This window comes from Dermacentor albipictus, chromosome 4, assembly GCF_038994185.2.
Source record: "Dermacentor albipictus isolate Rhodes 1998 colony chromosome 4, USDA_Dalb.pri_finalv2, whole genome shotgun sequence".
Lineage (NCBI taxonomy): Eukaryota > Metazoa > Arthropoda > Arachnida > Ixodida > Ixodidae > Dermacentor > Dermacentor albipictus.
Window position 1 is genome coordinate 1,148,390 of NC_091824.1, and position 20,706 is coordinate 1,169,095.

General features: G+C 43.3%; 1 protein-coding gene across 6 annotated transcripts in view; it reads left to right on the plus strand.

Moving 5' to 3' along the window:
- Nucleotides 1-20,706, plus strand: part of LOC135896277 (transmembrane protein 50A) — a 251,652-nt gene that overhangs the window by 54,665 nt on the left and 176,281 nt on the right. For all 6 annotated transcript variants that reach the window (XM_065424637.1, XM_065424635.1, XM_065424639.1 and 3 more), the window contains 2 exons: nucleotides 12,832-12,944; nucleotides 13,013-13,080. In XM_065424637.1, the coding sequence (XP_065280709.1) occupies nucleotides 12,922-12,944; nucleotides 13,013-13,080 (91 nt within the window). In that variant the 5' untranslated portion in view covers nucleotides 12,832-12,921. The remainder of the gene's footprint in view (nucleotides 1-12,831; nucleotides 12,945-13,012; nucleotides 13,081-20,706) is intronic.

The following is a 20,706-nucleotide window of genomic DNA, read 5'->3' on the forward strand; positions in this document are numbered from 1 at the left end:
GTTCTTTGCCTTTATTATACGTACCCACTCCGTATGAGCGCACTGCGTGCAAATTAGATACTGAATTAGGCTGATTTACTCGAATCTAGGCTGACCCCGATTCTAAGCCGACCCCCTAAAGTCTGAAGCCAACAACAACAACAACAACAACAAAAATATATATACACATATATATATATATATATATTACCTCGAATGTAGGCCGAGCAAAAAAAGTGAGGACTGGGTTCACAAAATGCAAACAGCATTTATTGAATTGAACGTGCAGAGCTCATTCAACATCATCGTCGCTGCTAGGCTCTTCACTGTGTTCCTTGTCACTGTCACCTTCAAACAGTGCACTATCTTCAGTACCGTCAAGCGCATTAGATATGCTGCACTTTTTAAAGGCGCGCACAACCATGGTACCTGGGATGTCATCTCATGCTGCAGCTATCCAGCCTGCCTGCTGCGATAGCGATGCACGTTTGAAGCGGCCCGTTGCCGTTAACATGTGGTCTTCGTCAGTCAACCAGTCCGTGTAATATTTCCACAGATGATCCTTGAAAGGTTTGTTGCAGACATCAAGTGGCTGCAACTGGCCCGTCATGCTGCCCGGTATGACAGCGAGGTCCGTGTTCGCTTGGGCTAGCGCAGCCTTCACATTGTCGGTCAAGTGCCCACGGTAAGAGTCGACGACAAGGAGCGAGTTCTTTGTCAAAAGGGCTCCTGGACGCCGTCGCCACACAATCTTAACCCACTCTTCCACCATCGCACCCGTCATCCACCCGTTCTCATTTGCCCGCACAATGACATTTCTTAGGAAATTTTCTTGAGCAGGCAGTGTCTTCCTTTTAAATATCATATAAGGAGGGAGTTTATGTCCATCAACTGTGCAGCACAGCATCACAGTTGCCTGCTGCTTCTCGTAGCTCGCAGAGTGCACCTTCACCTCCTTGGCACCCTTTTCATTCACGGTGTACGCCACTGGCATATCAAAATACACAGCCGTCTGGTCGGTGTTGCTGATTTGCCCAAGGTTGTAGCCTGCTGCTTCTCTCTTTCGCACTATGTAGCGCTAAAAAGCTATCAGCTTTTCTTCGAAAACGCTTGGCAGCTTCTGGGTGATGGAAGTGCGACGTCGGAGGCTGAAGCCGAAGCGCTTCATGAATTTCTGAAGCCAGCCCCGGCTGGCTTTGAAATCCTTTGACGTTTGCCCTCGCTCCCTCGAAAGTTCCCTAGCTTTCGCTTGGAGCACTTCTGTTGTCACTGGAAGGGCAGCTGCTCTCTGCGTCCGAACAAAGTCGGCCAAAACTGGCTCCGCTTCGTGGTGACGGCCTTTCTTTGGTTCGCTAAATGCCATCCTCGTCGTGGCGCATGCAAAAAGCTGCTGTCATTGTCCCCTCCAACGACGGACATTTTTCTCGTCGATGCTGAAGTCCCTGCCGGCTTGAAGGTTTGACGATGCCTCTGTGGCTATCGCAACTTTTCTCTTGAAAGCAGCGCTGTAGTGGCATCTCCTGCTTGGTGCCATTGCGATAACACCACGCCGCACACTGATACGACCGACACGACACAGGTCAAAATGGCGACCTCGCTTGTGTACGGTTGGCTACTGGCATGGCTAGTAGTTGCTGCGATACTGACTTTTTTAGATGGCGCTAGCTATGCACCATTTAGCATTTTCAATGAAAAACTGGCGCGTTTTTAAAAAAATTCTCAAATCTAAGCAGACCCTAGAGTTTGGAATATGATTACTTGAAGAAACTATCGGCCTAGATTCGAGTAAATATGGTATTAGGAAGGGGCGCGCTGCAGCGGGTTCAGCACACAGGCGTTCAGCACTCTGTCCCCGGGGCTGGTATAATGTAAAACTATTCCGATCTGTATTTAAGCCCATATGGACGAGGTCAGAGCCATTTTGACCCATCACAAAGGCTAATGGTGGGTGTGGAATAAAAAGTCACAGTTTTACCCGAAAGTCGAAGCATCAATTGTGATATCAAATTAGTGGACAGCTATGAGAAGTAAGGATAGTAGTTTTATCAGCCCCATAGACTTGTAAACATTCGCTTACTAACTAAATTAACAAGTATGCTGTGACCGTGAGAACTCACTGTTAAAAACATTGGAGTGAGGAAGCACGGCAGCAGCAGCGAGCGAGTTGTACTGCCTGGCTTCAATGTGAACTGAAAACAGTATGCATGAAGCTATCAGCATTCGGACTCTGTCCCCATCGCAGATTGCTCTCAAGATAGGCCACAGCATACGCAGCAGCTACTGGAGCAGAACCCGTTCCTCTCTTTTCCTTGGTGCCTTGCACATGACGGAAGATGCCGTGCTTCCTCCCAGATTTCCTTCCTTGCGTGTGCGAGATTGAGCTGTCCTCCTTGGCTCACCCTCGCATGCTTTCACTCGCATATACAGCACACATACAGCATACGGTGCGTGGCAAACATGTTGCCTGGACTTTGTATGGAACATCACGGCGACGGCGATGGCAGAAATGCACCTGGAGTGACCGTATAATTGCTAACTCAATAGAACAGATTACAGTAGTTTCATAGCAGCCCAGGGTTGATTGTGGCTCTCTAGGTCCGCAGTGACACATATGGGGCCAAAAATTATTTTAGCCCATATATTGGTCCGCGTAATTTGAGAGCATTTTCTCCTGTCATCATGAGCATCGGCGCAGGAATATATAGGTCGATTGTAGTGCCACCAATATTTTCAGTTTTACAGGAAAGCATGTGCCATTCCGCCGCTCAACCCACTTTTCCATATTCTAGTACACATAGCTACAAAGCGGGCTTCTACTGCGGGCTTTGTGTTGACTAATTTTGTGCTTAGTCATGGTTTTGAAGTGCACTGCCATATTCCATTATTCCACCAAAGTTAAGATTGGCTGCGTCCAAACTGCTTCGAAATGAAATTTGTAACTGCTCCAAATTGCTCCAAAATGAAATTTAGACTGCTTCAATCTGCTCCAAAAGACAATTTTACTTGTTCTGAAAATTGCTCCAAAATGACTTTGGGCAGTCCCACCCCGGTATCTGGGCTGCTGCGTATCTGCTACCCAAATCAAAGGAGGCTATTGTTATCCCTGTGTTAAAGCATGGTAAAGATTCATCAGTGACCAATTACCGGCCTGTAGTGCTTATGAGCTTCCTTTATAAGCTTTGTGAAAAAAATTTTCAATCGCTGTCTCGTCTGGTTCCTAGTGTGCTTACCCATTCTAGTGTGGCTTTGGGGAAGGTCGGTCTGCAACTGAAAGTTTCTTTCTTGCGTGTCAAGGCAAGCATCCAGGATGCATTTGTACACAAGCTGTACTTGTCCATATTCCTCTATATGGAAAAAGCTTACAACATGACGTGGTGCTACGGTGTACTGCGAGACCTGGCTGAGATGGGAATTAGAGAAAATATGCTTAACAATATAGAAAGCTACCTAGAAGATGAATCCCCGAAAAGTTCCTGTGTTCTTTTCTCAAGAAAGAGAGGGCTAGTTCTGGATCCCAGTAGTACCGAACTGTACGGGCAACGAATATCCATGAACAAGGAGCACACGTCTTTAGGCATCGTGCTTGACACACAACTTGCCTTTATTCCACACACCAGATATCTCAAGGTGAAATGCCTCCCCTCCAATAGGTTTCAAGCCTATCATACACAGGAAATAATGGGGCAATTTGCAACCTATGCGGGACACTGAAACTCTAAATAAACTCCATGTTATCAAGCTGCAGTTAGAATCCTGGCCCTCTGTAACAAAAACAAGATGAACTGAAGTCCTGTTCTGTCGACTCAGGATTAAACATACATATAGCAAACAATTTTCTTCTGACTGGTGGTTAAGCTTTTATGTATGACAATTGTTGTGAAAGGCTGACAGTCCTGAAAGTTCGTTATAATGTCAGGAAGCAGAACCTCTACGTAGAAGTACTTTGCTTCTACCTACGGTCATAACATTCTTCATCCAGGAATGTTTTTTGGTAGAGAACCATTTTTTGACACGAAATCAGTATTGGGCTTTTTGCGTGATCTTAGTACACTGCAGGTCATAAGCCCCGGACATTGTTGCCCATCCTCTCACTAGAAGCTGCTATTGCAAGAGTATCACTTCTTATAGCATGTGCTGCCAGGCCCTTGCGCTTAAGGGTTGTTAGGCAGTGTTTATTTCATTTCATTTCATTTCATTTTATTTGTACCCATTTACAAGCAAATGGAGGGGGCCAAGGTAAAAGCTGCTTATTGGCAGCTTGAGTGGTCCCTGGCCCCCTTTACATATTGGCAGAACGGTGGCAAAGAACACTTTCAGAAATGAAAAAGATAAAGAACAGTGGGTTACATCAAAATAAATTACATTTCTTTCATTGAATGCATATGGTTTTACGGAATCATGGCGATTTAAATGGTAGTTTTCATCAGACAGATGAGCTCCGATGGTGTCAAGGCATGGATGTCAGTGCCGGCTTCTAGGTAAGAATTTATTAGCCGTGGCAAGGTATTTGCGACCATTTGATGGCCGTAATTTGTCCTCGAGAAGGGTATGTGCCATTTTTCATGGCTGCGCTTCTCATATGTTGGTGTATTCTCTTTTAAGTTTGCTATATTTGTAATTAAGTTGCTTCTATTTTTTACCTGAAAGTAATAGGTGCGTAGGAGGGTTTGTTTGTAGAGATGATGACTTTTTGTTATGTTGTACTTGGTAAAAAGATTCTCAGTGTGTGAGTTGTATGGCACATTTGCGATAGCGCGTATTATCATTTTTTGCATCAATAGTATTTTGGAGTGATTGGAAGCTGATGTCGTGCCCCATACAAGACGGAAATAATTTACATGCGAGGCAAATAGTGCATTATAAATGATCAATTTAACTTACATTGGTAAAAGGTAGTGATTTCGATGTAGTAAACTTGTTACGCGGCTCAGTTTCTGCAGTACAAAATCCACATGAGCGTCCCATTGCAATGTGTCGGTAAAATATACGCCAAGTACTTTTACCGTGTCAACAACCTCTATTTTCTCAGAGTTATAAAATATGTTGTGGGTCAATGGAGTACATGTACCTCTTGTTTTAAAGATGACTGCTTGTGTTTTATTCGAGTTTACTTTTAAAAAGTTGTCCTGGCTCCATTTTGAGAGATGGGTTAGTAGGTTGTTCGCTGCACTAATGAGGCCTGTAAAAGAGTTGTTTGATAAAGAAAACACTCGTATCGTCTGCGTAGTGTATGAATTTTGCTTCTCGGTGGATAAGAACTATGTCGTTTATGTAGATGTTAAACAAAAATGGGCTAAGGATACTTCCCTGAGGGACACCGGTTTGTATTTTTCGTGTAGATGATATGTTAGTGTTTATAGCCACATATTGCTGTCAATTTCTAAGGTAGGATGTCAGTAACTGAAGAGGAAGGCCCCTGATGCCATATCTTTCAAGCTTAAGTATTAGGAGGTCATGGTTTATGCAGTCGAATGCTTTTGTGAAATCTATTAATAGACCAATTACAAGTGACTTATTTTCGAGGTTCTGCAGTATATATTCTTTTTGTGCTACTAGTGCTAATTCTGTTGATTTACCTAGTTGAAAACCGTATTGAGCGTCTGTTATTAGTTTATGTTTATTGCTGAAAGATGTTAATTGGTTAAGAATGATTTTTTCAAGACCTTTAGAAAACTGCGGGAGAATAGATATCGGACGGTAATTTTTTAAATCAAGCTTGTCACCTTGCTTATATAACACAATTACTTTTGCAATTTTCATTTTTTCGGGAAAAGTACCTGATGTTATGCATAAGTTATAAATATAAGCTAACACAGGTGCAATATCACAAATGACGTGTTTGATAGGTCTTATTTGGAGGCCATCAGCATCGTAGCTGCATGAATTTTTCAGTTTGAGAGAAACTGAACAAACCTCGGTAGGTGTTGTCGGTTGGAAAAAAATAGTGTCCATAGTTGCAGGGAATTGAAATGTACATGGTGGGCTTAGTGATAAATGGGAATCAGTGTCTGCAAAGTAATCATTAAATGCGTTAACTAAATTATCTCCGGTTAAAATGCATCCGTTTACAGAAACTTTCTTTATAGGTTCAGTGTTCTGTTTACGTCCCATTAGTTCATTTAAGGGGGGACATGGTGATTAAAAGTTATCATTATTTATTTATAACCCAAACTTGATAAAAATTGGTGTGCTTATTTAGTTTCTTCTCCTGATTCTAAAAATGCAGTTATTTTTTCAGTAGGTTCATTATTTCATTACTTAATTAAGAAAACAATGTATTTTACGATGTCTTTTTTCTTACTACAATAGACAAATAACCGCTGCACAAAAATAGACAAATGACATATGGTCCAATAGAAGAAAGCACAAGCTTCACAACATAGGAAGAACTTTTATGGTTGGATCAATATTTCCTACTTTATAGTGCACTGAACTCCATTGTTCTGAACATGGCCATGCATTAGTCAGACAAAAGACAAATTTTAAAAACTTTAAACAAAGAAAATTGAAAAACTGTTTCCTATGTTTGGTGCTCCAAACATCTAGCTTCATGCTACAAAAAAAATTAGTACTATATCTATGATAGCTACTGATATATCACAGTAAATGTCTTGCTGAGTGGGTAAAATTAGCATTTCGAGAAAATCAAGAAAACAAATAAATGTCACATTTAATTGTGAAGAGTCACAAATGTGTGCACATACACATTCCCAAAACATTAGTAGGCTCTTGGGGCATAGTCAGTTTGGGCATTTGTGCCTCTGTGGCGCTTTTTGAACAAGCACTGCACATTTTCTGCCGATGCACGCTTGTGTTCAGATGCGGCTGATCGGCGCCGGTCTTTTTCCTCCATGCGCTGCATACACTTTTCACCAGGGTTCATCGAGAGTTCTTGCAAAATGCTTGCCGAGGTTCTCCTGCAGCCAGCATTGAATTTCATGACTGCTTCCGCCACTGCAGCCTCAACGCTGAAGAGTGATGCGTGCTGCTCCTTCGGTGCGAGCGCCCATATTAGCGAGTGCAGGCTTTCATTGTTGTTCTGTGTTTTGCCTCGCTGGCAACGTTCAAGCAGCATCTTGTCAGAGAGCCGTTGGTAGATTGGCAGTAATGCCTTGCTTACATGAGCAGGTAAATTGTAGCGGTGCTTCGGCACAGGTTGGCCTTTGGCCTTTGCAGCATTTTGCCGGCACCAGGAATCGGGACCTTCTGGACAAAGGCTATGATTCGAGATGACGTCATTTGATGTTACATGATAGTAGCTTGCCATCACAGCCTTCTCTATGGCTTCAATGTCACCAGTGTGGGACTTCAGAGCCCATCCATAATAAGAGCTCAATTTGTTCACCAAATCTCCAGTCAACCTTCCTCTTCCACCAAGTGGCTCTGAGCCAGGCCCCTTGTGCTTTGACAGGGCATTACGTAGTGCTGTCCCCATCCTCTTATGGACATGGTTGACACAATCCTCTTTGTCAACTTCTATAAAGCCATATACTTTGGCCTCCTTTAGGGCCAAGAAAGTGCGGCTGTCACCGTCCGACAGCACAGTTGTGTATATTAGGCTGTGCTTTTCCAGCGATCTTTTGAATAAAATGAGGCCAGCCTCCACCTCCATTTCACCAGCCTTCTTATCCGTATTTTTTTGACACTGATGACTGGCTTTCCATTCTTCGTATGAAGGGTCACCAACTTTTGGTCCACGCTGACAACCGGCACAAAAGTTGCTCAGCACAACGTAGTCCAGGACAAGTCCCGTAAAAAGTTCAATGACGGCGCCGACACCGATGTGCGAACTGTGCCCGCGAGTCATCCAAGACCCGTCGTACGATACAGTGACGTTGCCCGGGTTGCCGAAGTTTAATTGGCTGTAAAGCTGCCGGACCGACTTCGCGCATTCTGTTGTAAGCGTCTCAGCTGCCCGGGTCGCGGCGGGCGTCAACTTCGTTTTGACGTACCCCTGCCACGTTTTCGTATGCAGCCCGCGGTGCGATATATTCATTGTTGCGAAAATATCATTGAACGCAGTTTGCCGATTGCCGGTGCTTTGCATTGCGCGCGCAGCCAGAATATTGACGGTAAACGGATTCACTTTCTGAGTCCCATTCACACGCGGCGAGCTCCACGCTGACGCTTTGTCGCCGCATTTCGAGCATATGAGCACCAGACTTACTGCAAGGCCATATTCGCGCTCCTTCCGGCTGATTTTCGTGCTACCGCCGCATGTATTACAATTCATATGCTCCAGCAGTGCGTTCACCGATTCCAGGCACACCACGGTGAAAACTGTGTCGTCGAGCGGGCCGGCCGCGACATCGCCAGCGGACAAGATCTCCGACTTACGGCTCACTGCTGCGGTTGACGCGAGCTCTTGTAGTTTCTCGTCGGATCTCATGTCGATTACCTCCAAATCTGAAGGCGTCAGCATAACGGTGTCACGACGGACGCGGCTGGCGTTTTCGTCGCACCTACTCGTTGTCGCACCACCTAGGCCTAGCACTCGGTCGGCTCCATCAGTTCCGTCGCTTGACGCCGTTGGTGGCTCGTCCTCAACCACTTGCGACGCGGTGGGGCGTTTTTTGAAGTTGTTGAGCATGGACTTCTTCCTTTTCTTTCCATACTTGTGCTTAGAGTCAAACTTTCGGAGCGGAGGAGGCATCGTCGCGCGTACTCACACAACGATCGCATCGAACATGGCGTCTCGCGTGCGCCTCTGCTGCAACTAGCAGACAGCTCGGGAGTGCGCCCAGCCAATCACGTGGCGTTATCTCGTCACGTGCATGCGACAGCGAATGAGAACGCGCGTTTCATCTATTTTTGCCGCCGGTTTTTGTATTGAACCAGCAAGCCTAACGAAGCGGCAGCGCGCGATATTTGAAGCCGAAACCGCGTTCTTTCAAACGAGACCAAGATGGCCGCCCTCAAGGCACTAGTACGCGAGCGCGGCGTCATTGAATGTGTGTCGTTTTCGCGTCGACACACGCGAAAAATCAGGTGCCCCATCTGTTTTTAAATTGTTCATACGGCTGAAATATGACCTTACGAGATTTGAAACTTGGCAGATAGGGAGAATAGTAGATGTAGATTAGAGAAATGCTATTTTCCAAAATTCGTTTTTTTATGATATTTTGGGTCTAAAGACCCGTGTCCCCCCTTAACTTGTTCCACATCTTCTCTGTTTGTCCCTCGCATGAAGAAAAAGTACGTAAATAATAGCGATTTCTTGCATTTCTTAGCTCTTTATTTAATTTGTTTCTAAAAACTTTGAAGGATTTTAGATCCTCGCTGTTCCGAGATTTTAGGAACCTGGCATAAAGCTTATCTCTTTTCTTTATTATTTTTAGAAGCTCTTTGTTCATCCAAGGTTTCCGATAAGCTTTCTGGTTTCTTTTCTTATGTATGAAATGTTGCGCATAAACAGCTGAGAATTTCTTTAAGAAGATGTTGTATGCTGGCTCTGCCTCGTTTTGTTGAAAAACCTCCTTCCAAGATACTTGTCTCAAGGCATCCTGAAAGGCAGTTAATGTGTGCTCGTTTATTGTCTGAAATGTTTTTTCAGTGTTATCTTTTTCGGTATCGTTTGCTCTTGTGTGGATAAACATGACTATTGGCATGTGGTCACTGAGAGGACAGTTTAAGACTGCACTAGTTACTAAGAAAGGACTATAGTTCGTTATAAAGAGATCAAGAGTAGTTTTCGTAGTTTCTGTTACTCTCGTGAAGGTTTCAGCCGCATTCATACATCCGCTTGCCACAAAAATTCTTTGAAATATCGTTTTCCTAGCACCATCGGAACTCATATCAATGTTGTTTACATATTAATAATGTCAATAATAATAATAATAATAATGTTTACATATTTATTCAAAATACCTTACAAACCTGAAGAATGGGCATTGGGTAACGGGAGTTTCAAAATTTTACATGGTTAAGGAGCATACAATCGTACAAATCATGTGAACATTTTGTTAATAATGACACAATGAAGAATGAAGTTTACACAAAGTCGAAAATTCTCAGAGCAAAAGAGGCAAAAAATGCAGACAGGAAGCAAAGCAGACAAGAAGTTAAAGTAACAAATGCGTGTTTATCTCATCACAGAATTTTTCTGTGTTAGCTTCAGCTACCAGGATATTGGGAAGGTCATTCGACAAGTGGATGACACGTGGAAGGGCAGATTAATTAAAAGCATCTGTTTTACCATAGATGTGTGTGAAAGAAAGCTGGTTGTTGAATCTTCATGATGTGAATGGAGAGGAGAGACTTGTAGAGTTATTGGTGATGGCCTATGTCCGTGAACGTACTTGTGAAACAGAAATTAAAAGTGCTATATCTACATCTACATCAGTAGTGCTAATATGGTTCTGATGTCTTTTAGTATCCGCCGTGGTTGCTCAGTGGCTATGGTGTTAGGCTGCTGAGCATGGGAGGTCGTGGGATTGAATCCCGGCCGTGGCAGCCGCATTTCGATGGGGGCGAAATGCGAAAACACCCGTGTACTTAGATTTAGGTGCACGTTAAAGAACCCCAGGTGGTCGAAATTTCCGGAGTCCTCCACTACGGCGTGCCTCATAATCAGAAAGTGGTTTTGGCACGTAAAACCCCATACTTTTAATGTCTTTTAGTTTATCTCCCTTCATAGCTTACTTTTTACATTCATAGCACACCTCACTTATCATTTCCATAGTTCTAACATATATGTGTGTGTATATATATATATATACATACACACACACAGTATATTTTATGCAGTTTACATCGAGTAATTTTTGGCCACTTTACAGCCATGTCAGAAGCATCTCTTGTCCCTGACCGCACCATCGATTACATCATACCATTTCTTGGCACTCTTTGGCCATCATTGGCCCTTGTGCTACAAAACCACATGCAACATCATCATCAGCTTATGAATGTACAGAATGACAGCCACTTTTTTGGTGTCTGTCAGATGGTGTGAGCCCATGACTATCACCCGGTGTGCATGACTTATGGAGCAGAAATTTGCAGTGGAACACTGCACATGTACCTTGCTTGTGACAATCGTGTAGATTGATAAATGAAAACTAGCATCCATTTGATGAGGGCTGGACTGCATTCAGAAAACATACATTCCCTCTATTTTACAAGTTTGAAATGGGCAATAACATAGGTCAGGGTGGACTTATTGCTATGTGGTTGTAGCACCAACATGCATGGTCTGGGTGAATACTAGCTGAATATCAAGGAATTTGATGGTGCTGTTTGTAGGTTGCTCATATGTCAATTCAAGGGGCTTGAAGAACTCTTAAGTGATGCACAAACATTGAAAGCCTGCATCTGCGTCACACCTGAGTACTTGTCAAGAAAAATTACGTAGTCATCAACATACGTAAAGGTTTTTGCCACTTCTTGCTTTCCAAATAACCAGACATTGCTTTGTCTAATTTAGACAATAACCACTGTTCAGAATAGGTGCTAATACAAATTCTTTTTTTCTCAGGATAAGGCTTTCCATTCCATTGAGTGTAAGTCCACTTGAAATAAAAAGTTTGATCAGTAGTTTGCCATGAGGTAATGATTGAAAGAGCTCTCTGGCATCAGTAGGAAAAACATACAATTGTTTGTCACAGATAACATTTAAAAAATCTAACACTTCTGTGTTTTTAACAGCAAATAGATGGTCAATTTCTAGGGAGTCAGGATGCTCTTGTAAATAAAATTCAAGTAATATCTGCCAAGTGTCACTTCAGATATAATAACTCTAAAAGGCACATCAGGTTTGTTAATTCTCGTGGGTCTCTGAGTGTACTCAAACCCAAAATGGATGGGGGAAGCACACTGGGCACCTGCCTCACCCCTCCACCTTGAAATTTCTGTGCAACAGAATGCTACAGCTTTCCCTCCTCCCAACCTCTTCCCTGGACAAGTGTGTCCCCCACCTCTGGTCATGTCCATGCTTATTTGCTATGTCGCATTGCTAGGTGCATTCCCATAACAGCATCTATCAGTGGTGCCAGGTCCTGTAGAAAGAAGTAACCAATTGTGCTTTTGAAACATGATGAGCACCCCAAAAAAGCATTTTGAGGTGCCAAAAGCAAACATAGGCACAAAGGACAGAAATGGTAATTTATGTGCAATATGAAGTCACTAATAGAAACACTTCCTGCCCCTGCATAAATAGGGTGTCGCCTTGTTGCACTTGCCTATGATCCGGTCTCTAATGATGACGTCTGAAGGTAGTGAATGCCAGGTTTTTATAAATGTTTGCAGCCACCATATGTACAGTGCAGTACACCTTTTTTTTCCTGGTGGTTGTCATCTCAGTTGTCAAGGACAATATTTTCCACAATAAAATGCTTCTCTCTTGGCTGTTTAATAACGGGTCACCTGGTGTTCTTTTCTGTTCAAAGCTTAGCTTGGATTCATACCTTGTGTGTCAAGCCATAGGGCGATTAAATAGAGGGAGGACTATTAAACAAATTTGAGGCACATGTCTCTATCATAAATGCCGTGACCTTTTTGCTACAAGTAGCCACAAGCGTGCCCACATTCAAAAATGAAATATGCAGTCAGTTGCTTGCTTCTACTATTCCAAGCCTCAAAGTGCTTGGGTTACCATACAGAGGACAGGCATTGTCTTGCATTGTGCTCAAGCACCGCCTAGCCCGATGACTTTGTACTAGAAGGGGCGAGTTGGGAGTAATTCATGATTCGAAAAGTAACAGTATTACGCGGATAATAACAAAGAAGCGCCAGTGTCGTGTTCGTCTTTGCCTCTGTCCTTGTCCGTTTAGCGCTGCTACTTTTCGAAACATGACTTTATACCTGATTATTTTTGTGTCACATTCGTCTTGCTTATTATTTTGCATGTGCATCAAGTTCTTCATTGGCTGGTGGATTATTATCGATGTGGCAGCACACTACCCCTCCAATGCTGATTTCAGCCATGCTTTCCATGTCTGCGGCGTCATGAGCACATTATCCCTGTTCATGTAAGTCTTTCCTCGTTGCTGAGTAGAACAGTGCTGTTGCGGTCTGCCGTTAATTTTTGCTTCTGCAGGATCAATGCCGTGTCTAATGGCCAAATTCGAGGCGACTCTTACACAACTGGCTGCATCGGCCAAAGGGGTGAGTGTCGCCGTCAGCAGTGGCATCTGCACATGAGGTGTATTTATTCCTTTGATGCGATGAACAGCCTTTTATGAACGCTCAAGCTAAATGTTAAGAAATAATCGAGGCTCAAAAAGAATACGAGCAAAGACATCTTGTTTTCATTGTAGTGACCTGCTGCTGCTGTTGATTGCTGATTTTTCGACCGCCGACAATAACTCTAGTGCAGCTTCATAGCCCAAACAAGCAGGTTATCCAACTCATGTTTCCAGTAGCAAAACGGCTGCTTAGGCAAGAACAGTTCCTGGACATGGCTTTTGCTGTACAGCTTGCGAATTTCAAGAGAAGACATAGCTGTGAGCTCGCATAGGTTTCACATATAGTGTTTACTCGATTCTAACACACACTTTTTTTCCAATATAACGGGTCCAAGAATTGCGTCCACATTAGCATCGAGTACGACCCTAAATCTGCGTTACCATTTTGCAATCGGAATTTCTAAATGGCCGCCTTGTATGCACTTCAAGCCTTGCTGCTGTAGGCTGCTCCATGTGTGCTAAGGTTAGTCCACCATCTGTCTTTCTGTTTTCTGCATTTGCTCTATCAGCATATAAGGACCGACTGTCACGGCACGCCGAGTTCATCCTGATGCCGCAATTAAAAGGAAAGTGATTACATGTGTGGAGATGAACGGAAATCAGGCCGCATCACTAGAGCTCCATGGGCGTTCAGAGTTCCCAAAACTTGGGTGCAGGATGGGTGCAAGCAGAAGGATAGGCATTCTACTCCGGCAGCTGTTGCGTATGGCGGCTGCTATCTTGAATGAATGAATGTTTATTTTGACAGAAAAAATACAGATAATCTCTGTCAAAGAGGCTTACAAAAAGGCACAAATGCCTGACTAAGTGCCAGTCCCCTTCCCTGACCCGTTCCCAATGCACAAAACACTCAAGCACACAGGGAGAGCATGGTACACAAAGTGGATACATACACGAAAAAATGAAAAGTACATGAAATATGTAACAGAAATACGGAATGCGATTTGTGTACAAAAGAATGAACAGTCATACCTGAAGCGACAGCAAATAGATGTTCGCTTTTTTTTTAAGTGCTTAGGGACGGTGATTCATTTATTATAGTGAGTAAACCAGGGTGATGATTCAGAAAATCTGCAATTATGAATGCCTGCTTTTGTATGCCATAATTGGTGCGAATCTTGCCTTTGTTGTAAGTTAATTGCCTTGTGTTGTATTTATGCTCATTCAGTAGGTATGCTTTAAAAAAAGTATCTTTAAAGCAATCTGCGATGGGGACAAAGACTATGCGTCTAGGCACACTTCTCTGTGGTCTCGTCACTTAGTTCACATTGAAGCGAGAGGCTGCACAAAGGTCAATTCACTCGCTCCTGCTACCCGATTTCCTCACTCCAGCGTATTGATAGAGAGTTTCCGCGGTCATCGAGTGAGACCTGTTCATGTTTGCTTGTGCATGTGTGACACCATGCTTGTTAATTTAGTTAGTAAGCGAATGTTCACAAGTTCCTGCGGCCGATAAAACTACTATCCTTACTTCATATAGCTGTCTACTAATTTACTATCGTAACGATGCTTTGTCTTTTTGGGCAAAACTGCTACATCTTTATTGATTGCAACTTTTGTGCATTGGAAGTAAATCTGTCTTTCAAATGAGAGAAAGCAGCTGTATTTCAGTATGAAAGAATGAAGTGTGCAGTGCTGTAAAGGATTTTCTTTAGGTTACGGCAAACACGTGCACGTTACAGTTGAGGTTTTTTTTTTGTGTTTTTTCGTTTCTTTTTCTCAGTCAGGAAATCGGGTATGCATTACAATCGAGGAGGTGTTAGAATTGAGTCAATATGGTTACTGAAAGTGCAGCAGGAAAATATAGACGCAATTTTTCACCACCCCACCAAGCCTATGCAGAAATACCTGTGAGAAAAAGAGCATGGATATAGGAATAAATTTCAAAGGTGTAAACCATTAACCGTTACTTTGCAGTAGAAATTGCATCGGATAGTGTTGAGGGAACAAGCTTGCCACCTGACAAGTGCTTTTCCTTGACATCCCTTTTGTGACAACACCGTTGTTTTTCCCAGGAATGGATTCATCATCACCCTATTTTATGTCCACTGCAGGACGAAGGCCTCTCCCTGCGATCTCCAATCACCCCTGTCCTGCGCCAACCAATTCCAACTAGCGCCCACGAATTTTCTAATTTCATCGCTCCACCGAGTCTTCTGCTGTCCTCTACTGTGTTTCCCTTCTCTTGGTACCCATTCTGTAACCCTAATGGTCCAACCGTTATCTAACCGGCACATTACATGACCTGCTCAGCTCCATCTTTTTCTCTTAATGCCAATTAGAATATTGACTATATCCGTTTGCTCTCTGATCCAAACCGCTCTCTTTCTGTCTCTTAATGTTATGCCTAGCAATCTTCTTTCCATTACTCTTTGCATGGTCTTTAGCTTGTTCTCAAGCTTCATTGGCAGTCTCCAAGTCTCTGCCCCATATGTCAGCACCGATAAAATGCACTGATTGTAGACCTTCCTTTTCAATGATAATGGTAAGCTTCCAGTCAGGAGCTGACAATCTCTGCCCTATGTGACCCAGCCCATTTTTATTCTTCTATGAATTTTTCAATTCTTTAACATCTCCCTTTGTGTGGATTAGTATGATTGCATTCTTCCAGTTTTCTGGGAACCTTTAGTCGATAGATACTTCTTATAAAAAAACGCCAGTTTTCCAAGCATTATGTCTCCTCCATCTTTGAGTAAATCGACTGTTATTCTACCTTCTCTTGCTGCTCTTCCTCGTTTCATGTCTTGCAAGGCCCATCTGACCTCATCACTAGTTATAAGAGGAGTTTCTCTATCCTGTTCATTACTGTTTCTGGAGGTATCTTGACTCCTCTGGGTACTGTACAGGTCAGTATAGAATTCTTCCATTGCTTTTAGTATACTTTCGAGATTGCTGATGATATTATCCTGCTTATCTTTCAGTGCATACATCTTGGTTTGTCCTATGCCAAGTTTCTTTCTGATTTCAGGCTGCGTCCATTTTTTACGGCTTCCTCAGTCTTTCTCACGTTATAGTTTCAAATATCACTTATTTTCGCCTTGTTGATCAGTTTTGACAGTTCTGTCTTATCTCTTCAGTTGGACACTCTCTTTTTTTTTGTTTCTTTATTATAGGTCCTTTGTTATTTGGGAGAGCTTGCCTACTGGTTGTTTTGGTGCCTTGCCTCCCACTTCAATTGCTGCCTCTGAAGCCAACCTAGTTACGGTTTCATTCATTAGCTCTATGTCATCATCATCTCTCTGTTCTAAGGCTGCATATTTGTTTGCAAGTACCAGCCTGAATTTGTCTGCTTTTACCCTTACTGCCTCAAGGTTGACCTGTTTATTCTTGACCAATTTTGTTCTTTCTGTCTTCAAATTGAGGTGAATCCTAGCTCTCATTAACCTATGATCACTGCACTTTACCCCACCTATCACTTCTACATCCTGCACTATGCTGGGGTCAGTTGAAACTATGAAGTCGATTTCATTTCTTGTTTCACCATTAGGGCTTTTCCAGGCCCACTTTTTGTTGCTATGCTTCCTGAAAAACGTGTTCATTATTCGAAGCTTATTCCTTTCTGCGAATTCTACCAGCATGTCTCCTCTAGCATTCCTAGAATCGACACCGTAGTTGCCAATTGCTTGTCCACCAGCCTGCCTTTTCCCCACTTTTGCATTGAAGTCACCCATTACTGCAGTATACTGAGTTTGCACTTTTGTCATCGCTAATTCAACATCTTCATAAAACTGATCTACTTTCTCATCTTTGTGACTGGATGTTGGAGTGCAGGCTTGTACTACCTTTAATCTATACCTCTTATTATGTTTGATTATGTCTACAGCTACCCTCATTAGTGCTGTAGAATTCGTCAGTGTTGCCCACCATGTCCTTATGGATTAGGAATCCTACGCCGTATTGCTTCTTATCTAGGAGACCTCTATAGCAGAGGACATGTCCGTTATTCAGCAATGTATAAGCCTCACCAGTTCTTCTAAATTCACTAAGGCCAATGATATCCCAAGCAATGTCTAATAGTTCCTCAAGGAGTCCTGCTAAGCTAGCCTCACCTGACAGAGTTCGGCTATTAAAGATCGACATAGTCAGTTTCCATTGGTGGCCTGTCCAGACCTAGAGGTTCTTAGCTCCCTCTGCTGCGTTACAGGTCTAACCGCTGCGTTGGTCAGGTGCTCTGCAGCTGCCAGGGTCTGAGCACCATGGGCTAATTGTAGGAATCATTCGGGAGGTAGTGGCCGAATACTGCACCAGGGAGGCCAATTCTTGTTCCGATGAGGGACTGTCTTTGTTGAAGCTTAGTGGGCCTTCCTAATTTGGTTGTACCTGAATTAGTACAGCCCCACGCGCTCTCAGCATCTTTTGCCAGTGTCAGGCGTCACTCCATAACTGTAAATGTAGTGCACTGGAGGAGGGGAATTTCAAGCTCACCATCGTCAAATTAAAAAAAAAAAAAGCCTATAGAAGGATTCGAACCTTTGACTATGGCAACCCAGCATTCCACATAGCTCAATCATATAATCCCGTATCCGGCAAGGCTACCTTATCGCCAACAAGTGCATCACAGAGGGCCCTACATGCCTAAAAACTTATTTGATTTATGACGTAGTAGTTCTGCGGAAACCCGTAAATTACTTTTCTCCACTTTACGGGTTTCCGCAGAACTACTACGTCAAACACTTGCCTTTGCTTCGTGTGTTGTCGACAAATTCGACTTTGCCCTGCCATCTACCAGCCGCTTGGTTAGCTCAGATGGTAGAGCAGCTGCCCTGGAAAGGCGGTGGTCCCGGGTTCGAGTCCCGGACCAGGACGAATTTTTCTTCAACTCGGGCTTTTCTTTTGAGGAACCCGTTTGGGTACCCTTTCAGCAATTGCTGTGAATGGGTGGATGTCTGATTTTCCCTTTATTAATTATTTGGTTTATGCACGATAAATGTGTTTTCCTGATTGGGATGGGGTAACTCAGTATAGAACGATTTCTAAACGGTTCTGCCGTTGTAGTACCGGAATCGCACGTGTGCATACGGCCGTGAACTCGGCTAGGCAAACTGTACATGAGTACAAGCGGAAACCCGCAAAAGCGAATGTAAGTGCAAATGTAGAAGAAATAACGAGACGTAAACCACGCCTTTCTTTTTTTCCTTGATGAAAATCTGTATTGAACTTTGCAAGTTTTGTGGCTACGTTATTCCTTTTTTTGTTGTTTGCATGCTACTTCAAACCTTCTCATCACTTTTTCAGTTTTTCTCTTGCTCTAGTGCAACAATTTTTTTGGGGGGTGGGGGGCTCTCCCTAAAAAGTCAGCGCGTGGCATGTCGGTAAAGTCAGTTCAAGTCCACTTAGTATATCTCAAATGCCTGAACACATGCCTGAATTGTCAGCGGCATATGGGTTTTGTTAATCGCGGCAGGTGGCATAGTATTTCTCAATGGTTCTTACCGCCACATAACACTATGTTGAGTGCCAGGACATAGATGCATTGAAGGCAATGTGCTCGCTGACCGTAATGCAATATTAGTCCCCCCTGAAGCCATGGGCAGCAATGTAGCAGTCCCAGTCCTCGACCTAAAACCTTTCCTGCATATGAAGTTGAAAGAATGCTGGCAACAACAGTGGGACAAAGAAACGCAAGATAAACTATACTTGGCAAAGCCCCGACAGTCACTGTACTGTGTCACTGGAAAGAAACCAAAGCAAACGGATGTGGCAATCACCTGATTGAGTATAGGACACACACTTGGGACGCATTCTTGCCTTCCAGGATTCGCATGGGTCCTTGAAAACCTCGGAAACCCTTGAATTTGATAATGTGATTTGCAAGGCCTTGAAAACCTTGAAATATTTAGTGGTGCCTGAAAAACCCTTAAATTCCGTGATGATAGTCATTGGCGCCGTTCAGCGATTGTCCGTTGATCAACTGGCCACATAGAAAGCGTGGGTTGCCTCCTGATCTAAGTCAAGAAAATCTAGTCCGGTTCGGGCGTTTGTTCTCCATATTGTCATATTGTTGGGTTGGGTTTTTTTGTTAGCTGCGGTCGCGCACTTTTTATAGTTGCCATCCTCGTACCGCTTGTTAATCGCCTCCCGTTGGCTTATTCAGAGCACGTGTATTGTGGCACGCGCTGGACGTGGACGTAATTGTGTGTGCGCGCAATGTCTGGGAAGTGCAATTTCCAGTGATCGTGGCTTAGCCATGACGAGTACAAAGATTGGATTGCATGTCTGGAGGCGCAGAAGAAGGAGCAACTTGAAGAAGCAAAGAAGCAAAGGAGTCAAAGAGGTGCCTTGTTGAGGAAGAAATTGATACCTTAAAGCGAAAGAAAGCAAAACTTGAAGCAACTGATGCTGATCTGACAGCTTCAGCAGACAACTTGCAGACAATAATCGCAAAGCTTCAGGAGCTTTCATGAACGCTTGTTACGACCTGTCTTAGTTTAGTATTAAAGTCTAGTCTGTAAGTGCGTCTTTTTCTTAGTGTTCAATAAATTTGTTGCAGCGTGTTTAAAAAAAGTTGTTTTACTATAAACGGTACTAAATTGAGTATTGAAGTGAGTCCTTGAAAAAAAACTTCTGTGGGCCTTGAAAGTCCTTAAAAACACTTGAATTTGTGCCTTCAAAGCCTGTACGAACCCTGCCTTCGTACAGGTGATGACCCCCCCCACCTGCTGCACATGTGGGGAAATGCTCACTGTAGTATTGGTCCTAATAGAATGTAAGCACTTAGAAACTCACAGAAAGAAGTATGTTCCCCAAATTTGCGACAAGTGTATTCCACTACATCCTGCGTTATTCCTTGGAACAGAACCACTTTTTAAGACAACCACACTGATGGCATTCTTCAGTGGTGTTGGCACAATGAAAATTATATCTACATAGGGCTACTAACTAATTATAGGTTTGCAGCCCTCTTGTTTACATGGAAGGGAGGGATTGCTGTCATATCATAGTTGTCGCTGGTCTCACTGCACCTGCTTCAGCAGGTGTATGACTATTCTGGAGGCCCAGTGATATAGCCTTCCATAAATATACACCAACTGAGACTATTGCATGACCATTCACAGGCACTCTTCTCATCTCGTTTATCTCCAAATACTGCCTCAATATGTACATTCCCATACTTTTATTCCATAGTTTTTAGACATTTTACGGTAATTTTAGGCCCCTTTACAGCCATGCTACATAAACCACCATACATAGCACCTTCTCACAGCATTAATAACATTGTTCTGACCCTCTTTGGCCACAATTGGCCCTTGTGCCGTTAAACTCATCATTTCCATGGCCGCCACATATGAGGTTATTTCAGCCTCTCTGACTTTCCGCTTGACATTCTTGGTTGACATTCTTGGTTGCCATGTTGCTCGCTATACCAGTCGCATACTTGCTGGCATGCTTCCCAGTTCTTTTTGTCCACTGTGAATCAGTGTTTTTCCTGTACAAATACCTGAACACTCTCCCAGACCATTTACTTTCTTCCATATTCCTCAGTGGTTCTTCATAATCAATTTTACTGCAAGCTTTCCTCACTTTGAAACTTGTCCAGCCAATATCA